At 38.2% G+C, this 21,156-nt stretch overlaps 1 protein-coding gene across 1 annotated transcript; it reads right to left on the bottom strand.

The window, feature by feature from the left end:
• Nucleotides 1–2,236: 2,236 nt before the first annotated feature.
• CNIH1 (cornichon family AMPA receptor auxiliary protein 1) lies at nucleotides 2,237–15,110 on the bottom strand. The gene is made up of 5 exons (XM_012663788.1): nucleotides 14,883–15,110; nucleotides 10,601–10,669; nucleotides 6,548–6,660; nucleotides 5,314–5,457; nucleotides 2,237–3,164 (listed from the first exon to the last, which is right to left on the bottom strand). Exons 1-5 carry the CDS (start codon nucleotides 14,961–14,963, stop codon nucleotides 3,137–3,139), a joined length of 435 nt encoding a protein of 144 aa, XP_012519242.1. The 5' UTR covers nucleotides 14,964–15,110; the 3' UTR covers nucleotides 2,237–3,136.
• Nucleotides 15,111–21,156: the final 6,046 nt, after the last annotated feature.

Genomic DNA, 21,156 nt, shown 5'->3' with positions numbered 1-21,156 from the left:
AGTTCATAGGAGAATTGGTAAGGCTTCAAAACTGACTAATACTTGGTAACGTATACATGTCAAAAGTGGATTTGCCTGGTCATTTCCTATCACTTCCCCTTCCCATGAAAAATGGTTCAAATTTCAAACAAATTAGCAGTTTGAATATAGCCTGGGACCAAACTCTCCTCTACCCTGGAATAGGGAGTGGGGAATACCAGTTAAACATTGTAAAAACCATCAAATGTCATTAATAACATTTAGATATGGGTATTCAAATAGTTTCTACCCCTATACCTCTTTAGTAGTAAAGGGACATACTGCCATGATATTACTACGCAGTGGAATAACTGCTAAACAGGCTACATTTATTATTAAATGTAAGATTTTTAATTAGGGAGAATCTGTAGTATCCATAGCAACAAAGTTGTTGGTATAGATATAACCACGGTGACACTAGATGCAATAAAATAGGCACAAATGGAGAAAATGGTTTCTGAGAGCTAGAAAGCTCTTAAAGATAAACTGAAGAACATAATATCAACAGTAACTGTAACAAGGAAAAAAAAACCAGTACCTAAAGAAACAGCTGATACTGCACATGGAGCACTTAACATAAACTGGAAAGGATATATCAACCCAGGCTAACTGAACCTCAGTTGAACCTGCAGGAATAATGGAAGGCTAGGGCTACCCCAAACAGATTAACATGGGAAACAAATTAAATTCAAAGCAAGGAAAGAGCAAGTGGGATATTGTCAAATGCAACTACTTTATTTCTGCTTTCTCTTGGTGATTTAATTTCATAAAAGACAAACAGTAAACGTGGGTAGATATGAGAGCATCCAAGTACTCAATCTTCTAATCACTTACATGCCCAGGAACTAACAACCTAGCACAGAGATGGGTGAACCTCACTGTCAGTCACCTTTGAGCATCAGCTGAGGGCTACATATCTAATTTCGGAAGCATGAGAAAGTGGCTTCCACAAATTCCAACGAGTAAACTTTTTGCATTAATCCTGGAGAATATTCTGGAATAGATTATTAAAAGGATGTTTGTAAAATTTATAAAGGAAAGTACTGTTTGCTAAGACAGCAAGTGTTCATGAAAATACTGACAGGAATATTGAAGTAACAGCCCGAAGAAACCTACGTGGGCTGTAGAAGACTTGGCCAGGTCTCTCATGATCAAAAGTACTTGTGAATGGGAAAGAAAAATGAGTGGGTACTGACATAATTAGGTGGATTAGAAACTGACTTATTGCTCACACTCAAGGCATGAATCTGCAGTGCCTATCAAGTGCTCAAAAATTTACTGCATGAATTGATGAACAGTCAGATCCCTCTAGGTGTTCTCCAGACTATAAAATACAAGGTCTTTAAAGCTTTCCTGGTTATGAAACTGTTCGACTCTCCTCACTCTTCTGGTTCTACATCCTCTTCTTCAACATACTCACCCCCATTACCCAATCCCAAAACAGTAACAGCTACTCTCTCCCAAAGGTGGGAAGCATTGGAACAAAGCACTTTTTACTAGTACAGAATAAAACAGCATCTAATTCAAGAAGCTCTTAGATTAAGACTTCCACAAACACATCCACAAACACCCTTGGTCATTATGTGAAATGTCTATATATTGGTTTTTCTTTCTTTGATCCCTGTTCAAGAAATTTCTGAACCACTTACACTATTTTCAATTGCATTCACTTCCTCATCCCACATAAAGCACAAGAATGCTTACAAAAACATGAATATAGTCTGGGACCAAACTCTCCCCTACCCTGGAATGGGGAGTGGGGAATACCAGTTAAGCATTGTGAAAACCAACAAATGTCATTAATAACATTTAGATATGGGTATTCAAATAGTTTCTACCCCTATACCTCTTTAGTCATAATTTACCTGCCTTACAAGCAGCAAAAACTCAGAAAAATTTATAAGCCCTTTTACCTTAAAATTTCTGTTTGAAAAATAAATAAATAAAATATTTTGAGTGCTACGATAATTTTCTTCAAATTGGTAACAGAAATGATGCTGCTGTGCCATCAATGTTTATGAATCTTGTCAAATGACAACAGAGGGTAATGTGCATGGCTATTTAAAAATTTTCCTCTTTAGGTCCAGGCATGGCATTTTTAAGAAAAACCACAACTTAATACTCTACTTTTTAAAAAATGACAGCAATATGTCTTTATTATGGATTAAGCAAGTTTAGGAAATAGCTATTTGTAATCTTTAAAACAATGCACTGAAAGTGAGTCTTAATTTCAGAGTTTTATTGTATTGCACTAAAGGAACAGCAGGATTGGTTATACAATTTTCTCTCTCATTCAGTTTTGAAAATCTAAAGTACTTGCAAATTCTTAAGAATACCTTTACCACCAGATTAGAACAGTAAGCATAATAACAAATTTCTTAATAAGTAATGTCTTACAAATAAAAACACATTTAAAATAGCTTTAAATGCATTCTTCACAAGTACTTCAGCATATTTTTTATATCATGTTCACTTATGCTTAAGAATTAAAGCAAGTATATTTGTTACTCTGATGGAAATATGGGAAATCTCTCATTCATGCAATATACGTATAGGGATGACATTCAAGTAGAAGGGAAAAAAATCCCACTTTTATTTTTGTAAATGTACCCATATATAATCATCTACATGATAGATGAGGAAACCCATGAAGTTTCTTACAAGTCAGATATACATTTCCAGCTCATCAGAAGCACCTGCTATCTACAGCTAATTTATAATTAGATGTTGTTTCAATAAAACCAAAATGAGCCCTACCAATTCCTATAAACAAAAGCTTCCAATGGACTAAGGACAGTCAGTAATTAATGCAATCATTCAGAGGATTATGGCTGTTCCTTAAGGAGTGCAAGTTCCAACCTGTCAATACCGGAGGTAATCATTTTATATTAATTTATATGTAATTCCATTTAAATTCTTTATCTGAGTATAACATATGAAAACAGTCTTTCCACAAGCAAAAAATGTGGAAACATTTAAAAAATAAGGAGTCATTTTTTTAAAGTAACTGATCAGATTCCATAGGCTACTCTTGGAAACAGGATCTTGCTGGATAGAATCCCTTCATCTGGTGGCTTTTTGCATGCACTTAACTGGACCGAGTCTTCTGTGTGTTGTTCTAAGAGCTCACCAAAACATAGATCATGCTGGAAAAAGAAAAAAACTGTTAATTCAAACATTCCTCATTATAAAAACTAAGCATGAAAAAGTTGAGTCTGTTTTATATAGCAAACTAGTACCTCAGAAAATGAAAAGACTAATGTAATGACAAGATCACAATGATTTTAATTTGCATTTATGGACTTTTGCCTAATATAGGACTTGGCTCAGTGCATGTGCTGTAGTTGTCCCCTATTTCCTTTCCAATTTTAGCAAGTAGAACAGCACAGCTGAAAGCTTAATGGAGGATCAGAGCTGAGAGAAGCAATCCAAAACACCACACTGCTCTGGAGCTGTGTCTAATTATAGGAGCGAGCCTCTCCAAAGGGCTCATTCCATGCCAGGTCCCCTTCCATGCCAGGTCCCCTTAGGTCTTTTATATACATTACCTCACTTAATCCTCCAAGCAGTCCTAGAAGGCAAGTAATGTATTTATTCCCATTTTACAGAAGGGAATGATCAATTAAGGCTCTTTCCCATTAGAGAAAGGCTCTAAGCAATAACAGCAGGGTTAAAAAAAAAAGGGGGAACAAACCCAGCAAAATAAAAGGCAATAACCATTTGATTTAGGCTTAAGAACTGCCAAGGGCAGTTCTACATAAAGAGTGATAGCATAGAGGCATGGTTCAAAGCATGTATCTCTAAATGGAAACACAAAGCAAAGAGTCAAGCAAACTCAACAATTTAAAACAGAACAAATGTCCTAGTGCCACCATATCCTGGTAAACATTTTCCCACAATACACTTCTCCAACTCTATCATTTACTCATTCATTTCTTTTCTTTCTTTTGACAAATATGTCTTAAGTGCCTACTATATGCCAACACTGTTCCAGACATTTGTTATGGAAACTTAAAAAATGAAAACTAATAGGAAATTAAGATGACACATGGAATTTCACTTTTCAGAACTTACTATCTTTGTTTCATATGTCAACCACATATGCAGATGCACTAAAGGATATTCATTTTCATAGTTATAACCTCTAAAAGCATAAATATAGCTTTTTCCTAAATTTCAGTCTGTCACTCCATTCATCCTTTTCCATAATGGAAACTTACATAATGTAAAGAGAAATATGAACATAAGCCTATTATATAACACTTAGCAAGTTTTCAAGTAACAAACAGGAGAAAGAATGTAAGCTTAATTATTTCAACAATTTCACCTTATATAGCTAATTCTAATTTTTTTATTATTTTGAAAATCGGGTGGAAAGTCCTCTCTAGTTGACTATATATCAAAAAAGATGAGAAAAGTATATTTATATAGCTTTAAGAAAAATTATAATTCCACACTTAACACTGACCTTTTCTAGCCTTAATAAGCAGCCATTTTACTGTACCTACAGTACATGGAGAGTGGTGGTTCTCAATCAGGGCAATTCTGCTCCACAGGGGGCAACTGGCAAGGTCCAGAGACATTTTTGGTTGTCATGACACAGGTAGAAGGGTGCTACTGGCACCTAGTGGGTAAAGGCCAGGGATGCTGCTAACCATCCTACAAGGTATAGGACAGCCTCCCAAAAAAAGGAATTATCCAGCCCAGAGTTGTCGACAGTGCCAAAGTTGAGAAACCCTGACCTTGAGGAACATGGTATGAGTCCATCAGAGTATTAAAAGAAGAAAAATCGATCAGACACTGCACCACTCCACAAGATAGAACCATTTCTTTCAATCACCCCACTCAGATCAAGCAAACTAGAAAATAATGGGCAAAGCACACAGTACATGAAGAATGATAAGGAACAAATTAAATACAATCTCTGGAAAGTCACTGAAGACAAGCAGAAACTTTTATAAACCCACACAGTCCTATCCTCTCAATGCCATCACTTTGCCATGGAGAATAATGACTGTCCTTTACTGACTGAATATATCTGAAAACTTGGGAAGCAGCAACCCTGATCAAACTTTCTGTCTCTGACTGCAGGCCAGTTTGCTGCCTTGACAAGCACCAGTGTGTGTTACGTTGACCGGGTGTGAATTTGCTGGTATGTACTGTGCCACTACTGTTACCACCATTCAAGACACTGAGTTATTCTTCTAAGGATTTTAAGGTGTTAAGACCATAATGCCTGCAAACTTTAAAGGTAACAAAATGAAATCAAATTTTCATTTAATTTTTTAAACTTACCCATATAGGTAGTAAAAAAATGCTAGAAGATAAAAAGCTAATTTGCACCATCCTTCTTTCTGACAATATGCTAGAATATCTGCATTCATGATGGTTGTAGGGTCATAGAGTCCTGGTCCACTCATCACTGGTCTACTCATATACCTGCAATAAGCACATAGTCTATTAGCCACGCAGAAAGGGCAGCAAACCTTCAGGATGGGAAAGAGGGTTTTTCTTCTCAAACATTTGTTACGATGAGAGGTGTTCCATATAGGGAAGTATACTTTTACTAACAGGTAGAATTCTTTCCTTTTATCATCTTAATTTTAAAACTAGAGCCCCTAAATGAGCAGAATGGGGCAGCTAAACAAGTTATTTTGGTCTCTGCATTTTCAGAAATCCAAGAAAAATAGGAAGAATCTAAAAAGAAAATAAGTTTTTTTAAGATTTTTTTTCTTTTAACTTTTTATCTTGACATAATTTTAAACTTACAGAAAAGATTCAAGAACGTTTCACCCATATATTCCAAATGTGTGCATTTACCACACTTGCTTTATCCTTCTCGTTCTCATTCTATCTCTAACTACATTTTCCCCTGAATCATTTCGGTCCATTACAGATATGATACCACTTTACTCCTAAATACTTCTTCAGTATATATTTCCTAAAATTGAAGGCAATGAGATTTTGACATGCCTATTTTAAACAAAACAAGTTACGGAATGTGATTACCTTTTATAAGTAAACAAACTTATGTAAAGTCATAAAGCAAGCATGGAGAAAGAAGTTAGACACACACTGCACATTTTAATTTATAGGAAGTCCAAAGACAGGTAAAACTAATCTAAGTTGATAGAGGTCAGTGGCCTTGGGAGGTAAAGGGGTAATTGACTAGGATGGGGGCACAAGGCAATCTTCTGGAGACTGGAGCTGTTGTATATCTGCATGTGGGTAGTGGTTTCACAGGTGTAAATTTTTACATTTTCTTATGTAAAAATTCATTGAGCTGTACACTTCAGACCTGTGCATATTACTGTAGGTAAGTTATACCTCACTTTTAAAAAAATTCCTTTAGAAAGTAATGAAGTAAGGTACTAAAACAGGTTTTTGTTCATCCTCTCAATTTTTTTAAAATAAATGCCAACTAATTTTCAATTTTCATTTAGGTGACTAGCATATAAGATAATCATATGAACCACAGTGTAATTAAAATTTAATTAGGAAAAAGATTAAAAGCGTATCTAAATATTACCTCCAAATATGATATGCCAAGAGGGGCATATTGAGACCCAGTGTAAGCCACTCTGCTGCACAAAGAAACATGACACAGAAGAAAGCATGGATGAGGTACTCTGGAAGTACAAGCTGGAAGAAAAACACAAGCCCATTATCAAAATGCCTTGGCATTAAGTCAACTGCTAATCTGGAAAGCAGGTGGCAACCAAGTTTCCATAATGAAAAATCACTGTTTTCTTAGAATCAGAAATGAAAGATACTACTGAGTTTTATTTCCATATTTAATTTTTTACAAAAAGCAGGATTACAAGCAAACTGACTAGAGGATATAGCTTGCACTAAAATAATAAGATAAATGATTTAAAATTTAAAACTCACATTCTTAGAGCAAGAGGTTAAATGATATAAAGTTACCACCCAGATTGTTCAGTTATTTGCTAGTCAACTGGAATACTTTTTCTTGCCACCATTCAACAATGATAAAAATACAAAAATGAGGTATCTGATCACATGCAACATGATATTAAAAAAAATTCACAAAAACAAAACTCCCCTTTAGAAGTTGACACATTAGTGTTTTTAAGCCTTTAACAGAAACTAGGAATGCTACATATACAATATTCAGCAAACCACATCACATTACCACAGAAGTAAATTTTCAATGGAAAGCCAATCAGCCAATAATCTCAGCACAGTCAAGGGGGAAGAACACTAATATGCACAGATGCAAAAGATTTGCTTTCTGCAATGTAGGAGGGAAAAGACTGAGTTCTTAACCATGAAATTAGAATTTTCCAGATTCCTGAGTTCTCATTCTTACATGGTGGCCTTTCCGCTTCTTTACGCCTGCTTTCCAACGAAATGCTACAGACACAGCAAAAGACCAAAACCAAAATAAACCTTTTGGTAGTAGGTAGCATTTAGTAAAGAAAAATTAATTCAAATACAATGCCTTTTATAAGATGATGAGGAATTAATCATTTATTTCAAATTATCTTTCTCATCCTAAAGATTTCAGCCTAATACTTTGTTAAATAAAAATATCAAAACCTTTCATTGCAAGTTTCAGCCAAAAAAATCTCCTATACATCACAGCTATGAAGCCAGTTTCTCAATTGTTCACCTCATACCAAATTAAAATCATATGAACACTCAACATCATCAGATCATTCCTGAGAGGAAACCATGGCTATAGAAATAATATAATTATACTCCCAAATCACTCTCCAATTTAAAACAGTAGAGTGAACTTTTTAATGAATATTATTTTAAATGAAGCCCTGGTAAAGCCAGCTAATCTACAACACTAATCAGGTATCTTCTACAAACTTAAGCAACATAATAAATAACAAAAGATAAATTCTGCATATGTATATAAATTTGTAAATAACATGAACCTTTCTTTAAGCCAGCATCTATTTAAAATCAAAGTTCCCTAAAATAGAAAATGGCCATAAGACACCTTTGAAACCTAACTACAACCAGGACAAACCAAGAAAAATATACATTTTATTAGGAGTTTCCCTAGAGCTGCTTTTATAATACTAGTTTAAATTACAGGATTTTTCTTTAAAATATAATAAGCCTATTTCAGCCCTCTAAAGCCAACTGATAGCTAACAAATCCTCATGCAAGGTTTCATCCTACCCTTAGAGAGGCCTGAGGAGAGAACAATTTTTAAGTATGACACCCACTGTTCTTAATATATTTTAATAAAAGTGTTAATGAAGATAATCTGCAGTTCTAATATGAAACAAATGTCACACTCCCTTCCTTTTCCTCAAATAAGTCCAGAAACATTTATTACATATCTCCTATAAAAACCAGTCTTCTCCGATCATTCTTCAACGATGAAACTTCCCCATAAGTGACAAAAATTATTCCATTTAGGAACCAAGGTTTACACAAAAACTAGTATCCAGAAAGAATACCTCATGCAAATATGGCTGAAATGATAGTACTTAAACATGCAAAACATAATATTTATTGTTAAAGTTCACAATTTAAAAATTAATGATACTTGTCTTCCCCCATACTTTGGCAGAACTGTCAAAACAAATTTAAATAGGGAAAACTGTCAGATGCACTGCTATTCAGCCAATTAGCGGCACCCTATCCTATGCAAAATGCAACCTGTGCTGCCATAAAACGTCCTTCCAACCAACTCCAGCATTAGGATATCCCAAGCACATCTTTTCTCAGTGAGAATTTCTTTCCATTAAGAAAAACCAGGAATCACGCACTATGTTAAAATGAAATAGGCCCCTCTTAAACTGACGGTAAATTAGGAAAATACAAGAGTTTGAGCTTCAAAAATCAGGCTGAGTTCAAATTCAGCTCTACCTTAGCTGTATAATCTTGGGCAAAGTGCTTTAACCTCGCAAAGCCTCCATTTACCCTCCTATTCATGAGAATAACAATATACCCACCTCTTGAAATTGCCATGAGAACTGAATGAAACGATTCAGGCAAAGTACTTAGCACAGAGCCCGGCACCCAGGAAAATCCTCATCTGATACTCTCACCGTCGTTTGGTTATTTAAAGTAATGAAAAGCCAAAGCGCATAGAATACTATCAATATACAGCTGTCAAAAGGAGAAATTTCAGTTTCTTCATTTCTTGGTAACAATTTCAACTACTAAGGTTAAGGTGTTTTACGATGAACACTTATTAATCTCCAATGAAAAGGCAAATTCACCTTCTCACGTCTTGTTTCAAAAAAGCAGAGAAACAGCTAGCAAGTTAATATTTTTAATTGTACTACATCAAGTCTTACTGTAACAGTTCTCTAAAGACAAACTAGAAATCTATTCTATCATTCACATTTATCTGGGAAACAATGATAAAGTGGCAAACTAACTTTATAGATGCTTTTCCAAATACCTTTAGCATACTAGTGCATTAGAGTTTTAGACAACTAAAATCTACAAAAATTCTCATTTTCATTAAGTAATTTTTAAAGATGAATTACTAGATGCTATTTCTTGACGACATATCCACTGCTTTCTTACAAACAATCATTCAGTTTCTGACCAATCGGGCAAAAGGAGAATCTTCCTAAATGAAGTCACAAATATAAGGAAAACCCCTAAGCACCATGGGGCCACATTATCACTAAATCCATGGTAGCTCAGACTTAGTGTAAGACACACCTGTTTTATAAATTTAAAGTGGATATACACTAGAAATAACCATAGACATCTGTAAATGAATTGTTACCTACAAAATTCTGACACTGTGAATCCAAAGGACAGCATTAAGGCATGATCCCAGAGCCCAAGAACAGAGCGAAAAGGCTAAAATCTAAAACACTTAAAATCTAAAAGGCTCTGAATAAACACCAGCTGAAAGACTGAATTAATATGTTCCAGAATACACATAACCAAAGATAAAACTAGATATGGTAGGCAAGTCCATACTAAAGATTTCACTAGCATAGTACCTCACAGTAAGTCGCAACCAGAGAATAATCTCACCATCTACTAAAGTCATTTTATGTTAACCAACTTTGAAACACTGCACCAAGTAATTAATATAGAAGTGCCTATGGCTATAACGATTAAAAAAAAAAAACGCATAAGCATTTAACAGCTTTCCCTACTTGACTGGGCCAGCAAGCAAACATTTGCATAAAATGTGAAATTTCATGAAATCATAAACCTCAACAGGCATATGAATGAGCACACTGAACAAAACATTACAAATAACAAATGCCTAACCCTCCCCATGAAATGAATATAGCATTAAAACATTAAACTAAAAAGCAGTACACACCTTTAATGCAATTTTGACTCTTTTAATCTTTTTGACCTTTTCAACTGTCTTTGGCCGACAATGTAAAAAGCAGATTGGAAGAATGTTAGTATGACAGCTGACAAGATCACAAGCAGATTAATAATAGTCAGAATAGTCAAGCATGACAGGAAAAAGAATATTTTTAAAATTCTGCCTACTTCAAAAAGTACAGATATAACATGCTACTGAGAATGATGGCCATTTTCAAATTATATCAAGTTAAAAACAAATATATTTTTAAAATCTAAAGATAAATCTTATATTACAACTTACAGGATTCAGGGTATTACACTGGTCTATGGGATTCTTGTAATCAGTCTTCAGCTCATCAAATGCTATAATCTAAAATAAAATTAAAACAGTTAGAAACACTCACTTTAATAAAAACCAGCAACAAACCTGCCCTATCATCAAATAATTATTGAATACAGTTAATAAAACAAAAGCAAAAGTGTACCAGCATTACAGGTACCAATTTACAGTAAACTCAGTATTTGCTAAAAACAAGAATAGCCAGAGTCAGATTTAAAGAACTGAAAATACTTTTGTGTCATTATCACTAAAATGATCTGATACCACTGTGCTATATCTTCAATTTTCAATTTCTTCAATGCCTCTGTTCAAGTTATTTTCTCTACTTGAAATGATCTTTCCCCCACCTGCACAACTATTTATCCAAACTCGTCTTTATCCTAAAAAAGCCCTCTTCCTGTGTTAACTCTTTTCTGCAAGTTTCCCTGACCCCTTTAGGCAGAAATAATTACATCCTTGTCTACATCTCCGCATGGCACCAGGCTTTAGAATGCCACCAATATGGCATTTCGCACACTGGAGTTTTGTATTTATGTACAGCTTTGCTTGTGGCAGGACACTCTCAGGGAGAAGGACCATTTTTACAATATTTATCTGTGCATGCCCCTCCCTTCGCACACTGCACAGTGGGACACTAGAGATGGACTCCAACTTTTCAATTTGTTCCCACTTGTACCCTAACACATACATTTCTAAGGATGCTTTTGCCCACACTCTGGAGGAATGTGGTTTTAACCTCAAAGATCACTAAAATACATAACTTATAAATCAAAATGTACTAAGAGTCAAAATAGGGACTATGCACCATTTTGTGGCATTAACTCAGGTGTCAAAGAAAGATACCAAAGGCAGCAAGGTTTATGGGGGAGACATATTAGTTACTGCCACTGGTCACCCAAGGGACACACAACCTAATTTATTCTTCCCCTGGCAGATTATGAATATCTTTATATGTGAGATAGTGCTACTCGATATTATCAGTAATCAGTAGTTACACATTTTTAGCTTTTAGTATGCCTATTGATTTCCCTTTTAAAGTTCTTATTTTGTAAAATTCTAACTTCTAGAATTTTATAAAATTCACCAACCTGCCCTATTAAAAAACTCCAACCAAATAGGAATAGAAGGAAAATAATTAAACATTAAAACATTATCTCCAAAAGAGCAAAGATTTTTATTGTGTTCACTACTATGTTCCAGGACCTAAAATATAAAATACTGCCTGACACATAGTTAAGTGTTCAGTAAATATAGAATAGAAGAGGAGGAAAAAAGGAAAAAAGTGAAAAAAAATAGCACTAAGGATTAAAAAAAAGTAAAGAACTCACCAAAAGGGATTTTCCTTCACTATTGACCCTAACACATGTAAATGTTAAAATACAAATATGCAATTAGAAGATACTAATTTCTAATTACTAGTAGACATTGTTACGTACCTGATATTGGCCATGATATATCATTTTACAAGGCATTTTAGTAATAAATAAAGTAATAACCACAAATACAATTACTTATCTACAATAAGATCCATTTTAATAACAGAACATAAAACTTATCTTTAAAACTAACTTTAAAAATTGGACATTTTCAGCCGGGTGTGGTGGCTCACACCTATAATCCAAGCACTCTGGGAGACCGAGGCGGGTGGATCACTCAAGGTCAGCAGTTCGAGACCACCCTGAGTAAGAGCGAGATCCTGTCTCTACTAAAAAATAGAAAGAAATTATCTGGACAACTAAAAATATATATATAGAAAAAAAATCAGCCAGGCATGGTGGTGCATGCCTGTAGTCCCAGCTACTTGGGAGGCTGAGGCAGGAGGATCGCTTGAGCCCAGGAGTTTGAGGTTGCTGTGAGCTAGGCTGACGCCACGGCACTCTAGCCAGGGCAACAGAGCCAGACTCTGCCTCAAAAAAAAAAAAAAATTGAACATTTTCTTCAGGTGATTTCAAGGGATCTTTTGGATATGTTGTTGCTGAATGGGTTTCTGTTTGAGTGCTATAAGCTAGAGTTTCCAAAACTCCTCTGAGATTTTTAAACTAGTGGTTTTCAAACCTTTTGCAGCTGTGCGGCTGAACAAAGACAGTCACAAAATTTTCCACAGATGTGTAAAAACAATAAAAGAGATAAATCCCTAAAGATGCCAAAGTACACAATTCAGGATACCTTCAAATTTGATACACACCTTTAAGGACTGACTTCTGCATTTTTAGCTTTCCAACAATCTATGCCCTCAATTCTATTTTCCACAGAACATCAATCACATGAATTAGGAGTAAAATGACAGATGTAACCATCAGCATAAAGAATATCCTCTAATACAATGATTAATGTAAACAGGATTTTTGGAATTTATACTTGAAATTTCAAAATGAGTCTTAGGCATGCCTAAACCTAAGAAAATAAACTTAAGGTTATGTGGATAATAGAAAAATTAAAACTATATAGCTATTTAGAGTTGTTTCTGAATGGATACAGTAATTCTCTGAATTAAGAAATCCCTAAGCATAAAAGCTCTCCACTAATCTGTGGTACAAATGAATTTCTTTTTAGTTGTATAACAGGACTTAAAATTATCTGCTTCACCCAGACACATATTCATTTCAAAGCTGAAACTAAATTAGTCATTTTTTTAAAAGTGCAGTTCAGGTTTTCCTTAAGCCAAACACAACGTGGATCAAAATGTAAAAATGTGAAAAAGGCCACACCACAGCTCTCTTTTAAGAATCCCTATTATCCCAGAAAAAAAGTGCACCCATCAAGCAGAAAGTGACTTTAAACCCACATCTATAGATGAAAGGAAACCACACATTTTTAAAGTTTCATCAGAGGCTAAGGCAAGGCTAGTTTGCTTCCCAAATTATTTATTGTTCTTCGACCAAAGAAGAGCCTAAAATGCTCTTCAAATTATTGGTTCCAAATGACAAGCACTTTGAGATAGCAGTTATTTCTGACACCGTTAACAGCCTACATAAGCATTCCCCACTACACAAGCAGTCAGGTTCTAAAATAATTATAAACATTATCACACCGTTTAACAAAAAGGAACAGATCTGTGATATCCTTCCTTTGAGACGTTTTTGTGTTTTTTTTTTTTTTGCACAAGACACTGCTGCTATTTAACCACTCTGCCCCTCTATATATTTCGTAACAAATCCTTGTTATGGGCATGATGAAACCTGACTTAAAATTTACTACAGAGCGAACATGCCCATTCAAATTAAGACCAATATTCCAGAACATACTGGACTACGGGGAAGAAAGAAGCAAATATGAGATAAATTTTTAATTAATGTTGATTGCCAGAGGGCTGTCAATGCTTCTAATTTTGTGCTAGAGAAACAGGAATCTTTAAAAATCCCTTGTACAACTGTCACATGGAACCTACAACTTGTGCCTTAAGGAACCAGTAAGTATGTGCTTCTATCCTACAATAGTGATGATGATATAATGGAAATAAATACTCCTAGAGAAGCTTACGGTTTCTGAGAATTTCAAAATCAAATTAAAACTCCCTTACTAACTCAAGCTACCCTGAATACAGGGGTGACTTGGAAGACTATCAGTTGAGAAAACCCGCGGTCAAAGTATGATTTAGGGGGAAAGCTCGGAGATGCAGTCAACAAAGTAATCAATCCAACCTGCATCAAAGTTCACCAGGACACAAGAATCCGAAAAAAGGTGATTTTATTTGAAGAGACCCCAACAAGTGCTGGAAAGCAGAGTTGGAAATTCACCCAAAGTAGGTTACAACTGTCTCATTTTGGCCATACTCCTGCGGAAACCCTAAAAGAAAGGCAATCTGTATTAAATAATAAAAATTCGGAAAACTTCATTTACACCAAGTACGTGTCGGGGTGTCGTGGCTCGGTGCGCCCTTAACATCTTCCCCCGGGCCGCCGGCCGGCCGAGGGTCGGTGCGTGCGGAGCGCTGTCCCGCAGGGCCCGCCTGGACCGTCGCCGCCCCGCCCAGCCGGGGAGGAGTAGCGGTGCGCGCGGCCTGGGCCGAAACACAGCCGGCGCATCCATCGGGCGGCCGCACGCCCTGGCTTCCCCCCGGACCTGCAGCCCCCAGACCGCGCAGGAAGGGCCCGCAGCCCCGTCACCACGCAGCCCGCGCCGCCGGGGCCCAATGCCCCGGCGCGCAGACCTCCGGGAGCCGTTAAGGCCCCGACCGCGAGCCCGGGACAAGAACAGGCTGCGCCGCCGCCTCGCCCTCTTTCTCCCGGCCCCAGCTACTCACGTGCCAGATGGCGAAAAAGATGAGCGCGGCGGTGAGCAGCAGCGCCAGCATGTAGCAGAAGGCCGCGAACGTGAACGCCATGGCCGGGGAGGAGCAGAGAGCAGCGCCGGTGCCAGCGGAGAAAGGAGGCGCAGGGCCCTCTGGGTAAAACCATTCACTTCCCCCGGCCACAGCCGCGACCGCCACCTCCGCCGCCGCTGCCGCCGCCGCGGCGCCCGCCCTCCCAGCGCGCCTGCGCACCAGTCCCGCCGCGCCGGCGCCCTCTGATGGCCGGAGTCCGAGTTGCACTTATTAATATATTGTACTGTTGATAGATTTATTTTTCTTTTCTTCTCGCGTTTATTCATTTAACAAATATTTATTGAATGAATGCCTAGTTTGTTCCAAATACTACGCTTCTTCTTTCAGATGTAAAGATAAATAAGATAGTACTTGCACTGAGAGATGATGCCGAAAACGAACAGCTAAATAAACTATTACGGTATGGTAACCCTGTAAACGGATGTCTGTGGGATGCTATGAAAGGTCAAACAAGGGCACCCAGCCTGCCCTGGAGCACTGAAGCAAGGATTCCTGCAGGAGTTGTTTCCTAGGTGAGCCTTACATAAGTAGAAGTTCTCCAGGCAAAGAGAAGTTAGAACCGCAGTCCAAAGAAACAGTTTACATGAGCAAAGGCACGGGGACGCAAAAAAAAGAAGGAAAAAAGCTTGGTGTCTTAGGTGAAACCAACAGCAGTTCTGTATGACTAGAACAAAAAGTGCAAGACAATATTGAGAGTTAGAAAGGGGGTTAGCAAGGGGTCAGATCACAGAGGACCCTGTATGTTTGGATAAGGAGCTTATGTCCCATAAACCCGAGTTTTTCAAATTTTTTTGCTCACCGCGCATAATTAGAAAGACTTTTTCATTGCAACCCAGTGGAACATCATATAGACATCAAGTTATGCAGAGATAGAAATCTAGATATAGAGACAACGAAATGTAGATTTAACCAAAACAAAAATTTCACAAAACTGTACTGAAGATCCATGAGTACTTTCCCTTCTATTCTTTTTGCTGTTTTGTTTTGTTTTGAATGCTGGTTGCAACCCACAAAATTGATTCACAACCTATTAACTGATTGCTGCTGATGGAAACGGAAGTCATTGAAGGCTTTTAAGCAAGAGAAGGATGAGTTTAGATTTGCATTAAAGATCACTCACACATGCAAATTGTGTAGAATGGTTTAGAAGCAAGGTCTATCCGGTGCTGTGCAGCAGAATTTCCTGTAATGGTGGAAATTTTCTATACCTGTGCTGCCCAGTACAGTAGCCAGTAACCACATGTGGCTGTCGAGCACTTGCAATGTGTCTAGTATGATTCAGGAAATGAATTTTAAATTTTACATTATTTTTATTAATTAAAATTTAAATAGCCACATGTGGCTGGTTGCTACTGTATTGGACTGTACAGATCTCTACCAGGATTATGTGGCACCTTTGTGCAAATTACAAAGGTACTTTTCTCCAGATAGACAAAGGCCCACACCAGAGTGCAAGAATACAGGCTACACTTCAGCCCCACTAACCTCCTTGGCCAGGCACCTGTACGCAGTACACAAACTTCCCAGCTATGCCCAACAATCCTGATTAGAGGAGTGTTAGATTGGAAACAGGGGGCCCACAGCAATGGTCCAGGCAAAAGTTTCTGTGAATCTGAACTAGAGCAGTGGAAGCTGGAATAGAAAGGAGTGAACATATTTGACAGTATGATATTTGGGAGACAAGCTCCGTGGGACTCAATTAACTAGATCCCCTGATGAGAGAAAGGAAGGAGGCAAAGATGATTTATTCAGTACTTCAGGCCACAGAAGCACAGCAAAACACAGCATTGGGCAGTATTTGTACCAGAGAACTCACAATCTAATGAGAGGTAGATGCAGTTTCCTGGGCTCTGGGAAAAGAGAGTTTGCAGACCAAACCATAAGATCCAGCCCCCTTCTTCTAAATGAATCCCATCTATACCTTGGGAAGTGACGTTTCATCGCCAGATACCAAGAGATCCAACCTTTTGGCAATAGGCTTTTCTCCAGCTGTACTTGTATCGTATCTTTTTCTTAACTGGTAACTAGGCTAGCACTTTATCTCACAGAATGAAAGTTTCCCAGGGACCAACCCTTAATTAGAAGGGGCTACCCATATTTCACCTGAAGAGGTAAAGGGACTTCCTAAGAGGAATTTTGTCTGCCCCAATCCCCACTACTGCTGTTACATAAAAACCAAGTGCCCCCACTTCATTCAACAAAGGTTTATTGCACACCCCTTCTATGTCAGGTAGGACACTGATTCACACAAACAAGCTGTGGCAGTATAAAGCCCCCTTCACATATTACCAGAGCACACAGGTAAACTTTAGACCTATGTTATCTAATACAGGAGCCACTAGTCATGTGTGGCTATGTAGATTTAAATTAATTAAAATTAAATAAAATTGAAATTTCAACTTCTCAGCTATACTACACTGCCATATTTCAAGCATCCAATAGCCTCATGTCACTGGTGGCTACTATATTAGTGTAGACATAGAAAATCTCCATCATCATAGAAAGTTCTATTGGACAGCACTGCTTTAGACAGTATCACACAGTTATGATCTGTTAGAGAATAAACCCATTTTAATGAGGGTAAATGGCTGATTATTAATAGGTGAACCAACCACAGACAAGGCAATTCGTGAAGAAAGTAATGGGTTTACTTGAAATTCTGGAGGACATTACAAACTGAGCAATCTGCACCATCTATGTTCAAACAGTTCCTAGTATTTTGGGAATTTGTATTAACTCTACAGCCCTTGGGAGTACTTTTGCTATACATACTGAATTCAGTTCCTGCTTCTACTTGTATGTATGGATGGGGCTGCACAATATTTCCAACAAGTACTAATTTGTGCACTTGTTCTCTCTCCCCCACCCCCTTCCCTCAATCAAATTCTTTTGTTCAATAATCTTTCCATCACTTTACCTCCGCTTCCCCCACTGACTATGCCCCCAACCCAGACAGGTGGACACGAGTCAGCCACTGAAGATCCGGAAAATAAAGCCCACAGATACAAAGCATCTAGCCTGAGAAAAAGACAAAAAAAGTTCAGATACACACTGGAGAAATTTTCCAGCCCCCAAACTAGATAAAGAAAGACAGTATTGAGGAAAGGGGAAGGTGCTGAGCAGTTAGGAGAATGTAAGCTGAAGAAATTTGCACACCTCGGTAGGAACAAGCGCAGCCTCGCCAAACTGCAGGGAGTTGCTTGGCAGCTCAGCTCAGTTTTCTGCCAGTCAACAGCAGGTTGTACTTCACCCATCGACCGTCCAGGTGGGAGTGATGCCTGGCACTCTGCTCAGCACCCCGTCCAGGGGTGGGAGGGAGTAGGATGCTTAAAGACATGGTAGTAAGATAAAAGAGAAAACCTGCGCTAGTATGAATTTAACCTCAACCAACTCAAGCACTCCCACAGAGGTGGAACAATAGGGGAACATTCTAGTTACAAATACCATATGGAACCCACTATGCTTCCAGGGGATCTGGGCCCTTGCCTTGACACACTTCCGAGAGGAAAGAACTGTGAGCACAGAAAACTGGAGGCCAGCAGTGCCAATTTTCCAGAAGAGGTTTGCATAATTTGGAGAGAAGCAATTTCACCTAAGAAATTATGGTTGGTTTTAAGTGGGCTATGGGTCTAGACATGTGCTTGAGACATAAGCCTTGGAAAGAATAGCTATGAAGCTGGGAACAATGGGATATGTAACAGAAAGTATTGGTTGTGTCCAAATCCACCCCCATTTCTTTCTGGTTGGTAGAGTTTGTGTAAGGGTTCATGGCCCCTGTGCCATGTGCTCAGAGGAGAAGCCCTTCCCAAGCCCATGGATTAGAGAAAAGGTAGCTCTACCCCTCTAGAGCAATGTATGATTCTCAATTGCTTTCTGTATGTGGCAGAGGTGATGATTTGTTCATATTATTTTCTGTTCACTATTTGCATTTCCAAAATCTTGGGTTAAGGCTGCATGCAGGTAAAGCATTTTGGGCCGTCTGGCAAAATGTGGTTTCTCAGTATCCATGGCTGCGTCATCCACCCTGCCCTTTGCCCTAGGTGTGCCTGTTACACAACCATTATGAAGGGAATTAAGGTACGGAAATGACTCAGTCAACAATCTCATGTGTGCAAAAAATGTCTCTTTATTCTTATTTTTTATGTGTCTTTTTCATAAAGCCACATAAAGTTTAAAGATGGTGTAATGCACAGATCTTAAGTGTACAATTCAGGAAGTTTCAATACATGCATACACCTATGTAACCTCCCCCCCCAAAAAAGACAGCGAACACTGCCATCACCCCACCAAGTTCCCTCATGGCCCACCCCGCTAGGCAGCGACTGTTCTGCTCTCTCGCGCCGTAGATTAGCTTTACCTGGTCTTGAACATCACTAAATGGAGTCGTATGATATGTATTCTTTGTTCCGGGCTTTTTTTTTTGGCTCAGCATACTGTTTGGGGGATTTCTCTTCTAGATTCATCCACATTGCTGCATATATCAGTAGTTCATTCATTTTTTAAGGCAACTTTATTAAGGTATGATTTGCATAAAATGAAATGTACGCATTTCAAGGATACCTCTGGGAGTTTACACAAAATTATACACTCAGGTAACCACCCACAATCAAAATGTTCCACATCTACCATACCCCCAAAAAAGTTCCACTATGGCCCTTCCTAACTCACAGTCCAAGGCAACCACTGATCTGCTTTCTGTCATTATATATTAGATTTGTCTTGATAGATTATCATATTATTGAAATTATATGGTAGGTACTCTTATGTCTGGCTTCTTTCATTGAGCTTATTTGATATTCATCCATGTCATTGTATTAGTAGTCTATTCCTTTTCATTGCTCTGTAATATTCTATTGTGTGAATATATCACAATTTGTTTATCCATTCTCCTATTATAACCTCCTATGGTTATTTCCAGGCTATTATGGACAAATCTGCTACATACATTCTTTTACAAGTCTTTTTTTTCTGAATATGTATTTTCTTTTCTCTTAGACAAATAGGAGTGACATTTCTGGGTCATGGATGAGGTGCAGTGTTCTTTATTGTGTTTAAATATCTTTGTTCTGACCCTAATTCCCCTTGCAGTGGATTAATGAAAAATTCTGTCTCACGTAATATTAGTGACCCCTCTTTTGAGAGTCATACTAGTGTCCTGGAAATGAATATGGTCACAGTAGCAGGACTGGCAGGTATTAGGATCTTTGCCAAGGTTGGGAACTCTGGTACCTCCAGGCACCCCAAGGTCGTCCTGACTATTACGTCACCACCTCCCCAGGGCCTGCGGAATGGGGCACAGATCTCTACTGCCTGAGAGACTCACAGACAGGCCTCTCTGATCTCTTCCCAATTTAGGAGACTAGCTACTCTCTCCAATCCCCCCAAACCCCCAAATCGTTCACTCACCACACTCCCATTCTGGGACACCTAGGAGAGTCACCTCAGTGCAATGAGGGGCTTCACAAAAGGCAGGAAGAGCTGAATGAAGGAAGTTTTGAAATCTTTAAAAGAAACTAAATGGTTCTATGGACACACTGCTCTCTAATTTCATTTATGGGAGATTTGACCATTTGATCTGTGGGTGGGTGAGTCAAGGAATAGAGTTGTGCCAGGTTTCATCATTCTATGGAGATTTACTGTAAGTATACATGGGAAGGGGAGAGTGAGAAAGGAATTACAGCCTTTGCACAAATAGCCCTCACAGGACTTTTAAGAGACCCTGTGGTGTTCTAGTGACCCAGAACCTGGGAGCTCTGAGCAACAAGCATCTGTTGTCCCTCATTCTAGTGCCACATCTTTATGGCAATGACACCGTCTCAGGTCCAGGTTCACCTCTCAAGGGCCACAGAACTAAGAGAGTCCTGATTCCACGTAGGAACTTGGACACACATTAGCAAACTCAAGGCCACAGCATCATGCAACAATTCCAGGGCTGTCTTAGTCTGTTTGTGCTGCTATAATACCACAGACTGGGTAATTAATAAACAATACAAATTTATTTCCCACAGTTCTGGAAGCTGGAAAGTCCAAGATCAAGGTGCCAGCAGGGCTGCTGTCTAGTAAGGGCTGTTCTCTGCTCCCCAGATGGTGCCTTGTTGCTGCATCCTCTGGAGGGGAGGAAGGCTGCATCCTCACATGGCAGAACAAAAAGAGCCTAAGCTAGTTCCCCGTCTAGCCTTTCATAAGACACTAA

This window comes from Propithecus coquereli, unplaced genomic scaffold, assembly GCF_000956105.1.
Source record: "Propithecus coquereli isolate 6110/MARCELLA unplaced genomic scaffold, Pcoq_1.0 Scaffold83, whole genome shotgun sequence".
NCBI lineage: Eukaryota > Metazoa > Chordata > Mammalia > Primates > Indriidae > Propithecus > Propithecus coquereli.
The sequence above is the reverse complement of the archived record's forward strand: the minus strand, read 5'-3'. Positions and strand labels throughout refer to the sequence as shown.